Source organism: Herpailurus yagouaroundi, unplaced genomic scaffold, assembly GCF_014898765.1.
Source record: "Herpailurus yagouaroundi ecotype Mexico unplaced genomic scaffold, PumYag 58714, whole genome shotgun sequence".
NCBI lineage: Eukaryota > Metazoa > Chordata > Mammalia > Carnivora > Felidae > Herpailurus > Herpailurus yagouaroundi.
This window is the reverse complement of record NW_024414799.1, coordinates 1-5,700: the sequence shown is the minus strand read 5'-3', so window position 1 is coordinate 5,700 and position 5,700 is coordinate 1. Positions and strand designations below refer to the sequence as shown.

Here is a 5,700-nt window from a genome sequence, read left to right as displayed (position 1 = left end):
TCTCTGCCCCTCCCCCGTTCATGCTCTGTCTCTCTCTGTCCCAAAAAATAAATAAATGTTGAAAAAAAAAATTAAAAAAAAAAGAATTTGTGTTTTCTGCCAAGGTTACAGAAACTGTTTCAGGAGCATGCTTTTTTGACCCACGGGTCAGAAATGTATAGAACTCAAGAAGCCGCCTCCCGCAGCTCTGTGCAGGTCTCTGGTTGAATGATTAGGACAGGGAGTGGAGCCCAGTAGGATCTGTAACTGGGGACCCTCGTGACTGCTGGGGATAGATATGTACTGACAATATGATACTGACATACCATTTTTAAGCACAGTTGGAAAATGTAAAACTTTGAGAGCTGTGAGGCCCTAGGAAATGAACTATGTGCTTGAAACTGACTTCAGTCTGGTCCAAACACAGAATACAGAAGAGTGAGATTATTATCTGTGGCTTTCGTGAGTGGTTACCCAGTACAGCGATTTTTCTTCTTAATGACCAAACAACGAACAAATGCAAAAAGAAACCGTACGGAATGTCTTTCACCAGACCAAAGGACTCGGGGAAACCTGACCTGAGCTTCGGAGAAAGGGACCACCGAAATACTGTTTTCCACCAAGATGGTTGCAATTTCCCCTTCCAGATCCCCGATTCTTCCTAACACACGCACAAAATGTCCATTTGGATATACGGATGTTGACTCCCAGGAGTCGATGCGCACAACTACCCTGAAGTCCTGCACGAAAAAGAGAAAAAAAATCCACTAGCCCAGCACCGGGAATTAAGTGGGTCAATAAGAAGCACCAAACAAACAAGAGATAAACAGCACCCAGCTCCAAAAAGAGTGGCCGATTTAACAGTGGGTTTTGTGTTTTGTTTTCATTCTTGCTGTTTTACTAAATTGCCAGATGGTTATGTAAAGGCCTGGCCCCGATGCTTTGGAGGGAGGCAGTACCTCTCTCCATCAAATAAGTAGGCTGGAAATTTTATTCTGTTAAAGAAAGCCAATTGTGGGGTGCCTGGGTGGCTCAGACACGAGTCTGACTCTTGGTTTTGGCTTAGGTCATGATCTCACAGTTCGTCGGATCGAGCCCCACGTTGGGCTCTGCACTGGCAGTGAGGAGACTTCTTGGGATTCTCTCTCTCTGCCCCTCCCCTGCTCTCATGCAGGCTCTCTCAAAATATAATAAATAAACTTAAAAAAAAAAAAAAGAAAGCCAATTGTAACACATTCTAGTCAACGTTCACAACACAGAGGAAAACCTCAGTATGCATAGTGCAAGTTCAATTTCAAAACAAAATCTCAATTGTGGGAGCATGGGAGATACATCCTACTTTCTTTGAAGTTACTCTCTAATGTTTAAAGACATCTGTTAGTGGGGAAGGAGGTATCAGCGTGAACTGAACCCCACAAGCTCTCAAATTTCAGCAAACCCACGGGTCTGGAAAGCAGTGCTTACGCTTGGCCTCAGAGAGCCCGCGGAAGGCTTCAAGAGATGCAAAAGGTACACGACGACCCAGTTACTGGCTGGGGACGTCCTGCTTCGGTGTCTCATTTACAAACTGCACATATCAAATTGCAGATATCAAATTGGACGATGCCTATACGCTTCACCACAGTACAGGCTAATTTCTAACTTTCTCGTGTATGACTTCTCCCCAGTGCTGTATTCCTTTATGGATAATCGATTCGGTGAAGTATCACTATATCATCCCTCCAGGGCAGAGTGATCGTATTTCTATATCACTTGCTGGAAGAAAGCTTGTTAGTGTTGGCAAAGCATATCTATTGAAAGTTTCTGTGTTGGACAGCTGGATAATGTATGCACTCTGTAGCTGTCCTACACAGCTCTTCCTAGGGCAGTTTCTCTCTGGCCTTCATTTATTAACCAAGGACTATTTAATAGATGGTTCTATATATTTAGAATTTAAAAAAAAACACCAGGATCTCGAAATGCTAGACGCCACCAATAATTTATCCGTTCTTATGCAAAGGAATTGACAGGGTTTCCTGGGATAGCTCAAAAGCTGGCAAACACAAAAGCTGGGGAACAGGAGAAGTACAATGTCAGCTACCTGGAGGGTTTCTGCTTGCTGAGTGCTAATTCGGATCTTGGGGATTCTGTAATCCCAAGGCGTAACTAGGATTTTCTGAGCATTTTTGCCCTGAGATTGGACCTCTTCTTTGGATGGAAATGTCACCACGTAATCCCGCCAGTTCTTCTGAAGGATGCCCACCACTCTGCCTTTGGGAAAACAAAACAAAAGAAGGCCTTAAACTGGTGAGATGTCACCTATCTAGGCGCTGACTAGCTCGGCAGTGAGGAAGAAAACAGAAAACACAATGACCCGTTCGTATCAAGCACACACCCACACAAGTCGAGAAATGCTTAAACGTTCGCCTTAAGATGCCTGCTAATTTTTTTTGAAAGATCACTTTTTTTTATAACATTGTCAGGATGCCCTCCCTACTGTGGGGTCCAATGTGACATTTAGAATCCATCAGTCCCACTTTCTCCTTTGCCCTTCCCTTATCAACCTCAGGTTTAGGTATGTTGGGAAAAGCCAGTAATCGTCACTTTTTTCAACTCACGCCCTCTCCTGTGCATTTTCCCTTTCTTGCATTTTCCCACCAGCCAACATCATTTGGGCCAACCTTATATACAGAAAAGTATTCTAATCATAAGCCTGATATACAGCACTTTCAATCATCATGGATTACGGTCAAGAAAAAACAAATTTTAATAGTCAAAAGTGCTATCTTTCCACAAATATTTATTGAGCCCCTACCAGGTATGAGGCCCTGTTCTAGATGCAGGGAATGTAGCAGCATCAGAACAGACAAAGTCCTTGATTTTCTGCAGTGGACACTCTAGTCTGGGTGTCTGTGGGGGTGGGAAACAGACAAGAAGAAGTAAATACAGGGAAGGGAATGATGTTTGCTCAGAAAGATATCAAGTAGGGTAAGGTGACCAACAGTAATACAGGGTCAGCAGTGGCCGCTATTTTATTTATTTTATTTATTTATTTATTTATTATTTTTTTAAATTATCAGGCTCTATCCAAGATTACTGAATCAGAAACCCTGGGGCTATAAGCCCTGCAAATGGTATTTTAGTAAGCCTTCCTGGCGATTCAGATTCCGTCTTTTTTTTTTTTTTTTTTAATTTTTTTTTCAACGTTTATTTATTTTTGGGACAGAGAGAGACAGAGCATGAGCAGGGGAGGGCCGGAGAGAGAGGGAGACACAGAATCTGAAACAGGCTCCAGGCTCTGAGCCGTCAGCCCAGAGCCTGACGCGGGGCTCGAACTCACGGACCGCGAGATCGTGACCTGGCTGAAGTCGGACGCTTAACCGACTGCGCCACCCAGGCGCCCCGTGGCCGCTATTTTAAATAAAGTGACATCTGAGCAGAGACTTGAAGTGAGGGAGGTTGGCCTGAGGAGGTTTGGGGAAAGCTCATTTCCAGTGGTACGAAGCTGGTCAATGTGGCTGGAACAGAGTGATGACAAGGACAGTGACACAAGGCAGCCCAAGCTGGCAGGACCCTGTAGGCCACGGTATGGCCTTTGGATTTCATTTTGAGTGAAACAGGAAACGGCCACTGGAGAGCTTTGAGCAGAGACACACAGGCCCCAAAGACTTTTAAAAGGATCTTTGTGGGGGTGCCTGGGTGGCTCAGTTGTTTAAGCATCCAACTTCAGCTCATGATCTCATGGTTCATGGGTTCAAGCCCTGCGTCGGGCTCTGTGCTGACAGCTCAGAGCCTGGAGCCTGCTTCGGATTCTGTGTCTCCCTCTCTTTCTGTCCCTTCCCCTCTCGCACTTTCTCTCTCACTCGCTCTCTCAAAAATAAACATTAAAAATAATAATAATAATAAATAATTATTTAAGTAAAAGGATCCCCTGTGGCTGGCTCCCGTATGGAGAAAAGGCCATTTGAGCGGCAGGGTGGGGGCAGGAAGACCAGTGAGGAGGCGGCTGGGGAAATCGCGTCAAGCGGTTCCGGCGGCCCAGTTAGGGGAGAAGAGGTGGAGTCTGGGAGTAGAACTGCCAGGACTTGCTGACGTGTGAAAGAAAAACTCGAGGGTAATCCCAGGACCTCTGGGTTGACCAAGTGTAGGATGAAACTGCCATTTGCGGAGACGGGAACACTCGGGGAGGAGCAGGTTTGGGGGCAGAAATCAGGAGTCTGTTACTAGGCATGTTACATGTGAGATGCCCATGGGACACCAGGGGAAGATGCCAAACAGACAACACTGGAGGCTGAGAAGGGGGTCTGGTCTCTAGGCTGGAAAAATAAAGCCAGAGGAGTGAAGGAGATCCCCAGGGAGAGGGGGCGGATGGAGATTCAGCGAGGAGCCCAGAGGTCGTAAGACGGAAAAGCTCCAGCAAAAGGACCAAGGAGGAGTGGCCAGCAGGAGAGGAGAAGAACCTAGAAGCCAAGGATGAGGCAGTGATCTGTTGGCCAAATGCTGCTGACGGTTACGGGTGCTGAGGGCTGTTGGCAATGAGGTCACTGGTGTCCTTGACCAGAGGTCAAGGTTTTTTGGGGGGTGGGGGCCCCTGAATGTAGCGGCTTCGGGAGAGAACGGGTGAAGAGGAAGCAGAGAGAACACAGGATTTCACTGAGTTTCAGAGTCTTGCCATAAACTGAAGCAGAGAAAAGGGCGGTAGCTGGAGGGGATCCGGACTTGAGAGGATTTTTGGTTTTGTTCTAAGAGATAGTACAGCATATTTGGATGCCGAAGAGAATAAAATAAATCTGCAGAGAGGGGAAACTGGTACTGGGGGGGGGGGGGGGGAAAAAAATATATTGTACCATAGTAACTGCACTATCTCTGGAACGATAAATGTTCCGCAGAAAGAATGGATAACTGGGAGACCAGCCGGTGGGCTCACCTGTGGGCATGGGCTCGCTCGGGGGGTCTCCCGAGGCCTTGTCATCACTGTCATTCTCACACAGAGCCGTGGTTCTTCCTTTCCATTCATTTTTAGGGAGCAGTTCTACGACTACCACGTCTCCATGAATTGAGCGGTTTCGAGCCTTCATGCCATGGATGAGGATGTCACTGGCCAAACCTGTGATTGGGCGGGGACACAGAAACCCCATGAAGCCACAGGGGAGGCCACACCCGTGACGCCTTCCAAACAAGGAAGCGTTCCTGCAAATCCAAGCTTTCTCCTCTCAAAGGTGCAGTCAAACCTTGCTCCACAAGTTAGGAATGAAGAAACACTGCCACTGTGCCATTTTATGTCACATGCTTTTCTAAGGTCTGACCATCTTTTCAGGTGGGTGACGGTGCCCTGCATGAGACTACATAAGCCTGGTCTGGAACTCTGTCACACAGCCACAGGGGTCAGGCGAGAGGTCAGGCGGGTCAGGCGAGGGGTCAGGTTGTCACACAGCCACAGGGGTCAGGCCAGGGAGGGGTCAGGCGGCCAAGGAACCACGGCTACTGTCAAACTCTCGAGCATAAGCCAGAGAAAGGCACCACTTCTCTTTCTCCTTCAACCCAGCCCCGCTCCCTTGACTACCGGGGTGCTTTCTACCCTGTCCCTGAAGACCTAGGAACTATACTCTGTTACGATACAACTTATTTACACGTCTTCTTCATTTTTATCACTTTTATTTATTTTTTTTTAATTTTTTTTCAACGTTTTTATTTATTTTTGGGACAGAGAGAGACAGAGCATGAACGGGGGAGGGGCAGAGA

At 46.9% G+C, this 5,700-nt stretch overlaps 1 protein-coding gene across 1 annotated transcript; it reads right to left on the bottom strand.

Annotated features, from left to right (window-relative positions):
- Window positions 1-83: 83 nt before the first annotated feature.
- Window positions 84-5,295, bottom strand: LOC121024144 (DIS3-like exonuclease 1). The gene is made up of 3 exons (XM_040466443.1): window positions 4,886-5,295; window positions 2,060-2,229; window positions 84-719 (listed from the first exon to the last, which is right to left on the bottom strand). The coding sequence occupies exons 1-3, from the start codon at window positions 5,094-5,096 to the stop codon at window positions 450-452; spliced, it is 651 nt and encodes a 216-aa protein (XP_040322377.1). The 5' UTR covers window positions 5,097-5,295; the 3' UTR covers window positions 84-449.
- Window positions 5,296-5,700: the final 405 nt, after the last annotated feature.

What these genes read in the sequence shown, in the direction of transcription:
- LOC121024144 (XM_040466443.1), bottom strand. Translation starts at nt 5,096, where the DNA reads ATGGGGTTTCTGTGTCCCCGCCCAATCACAGGTTTGGCCAGTGACATC. An exon ending in GAGCGAGCCCATGCCCACAG is followed by an intron (nt 2,230 to 4,885) that starts GTGAGCCCACCG and finishes GTTTTCCCAAAG; the next exon opens with GCAGAGTGGTGGGCATCCTT. An exon ending in AGCAAGCAGAAACCCTCCAG is followed by an intron (nt 720 to 2,059) that starts GTAGCTGACATT and finishes TTTTTCGTGCAG; the next exon opens with GACTTCAGGGTAGTTGTGCG.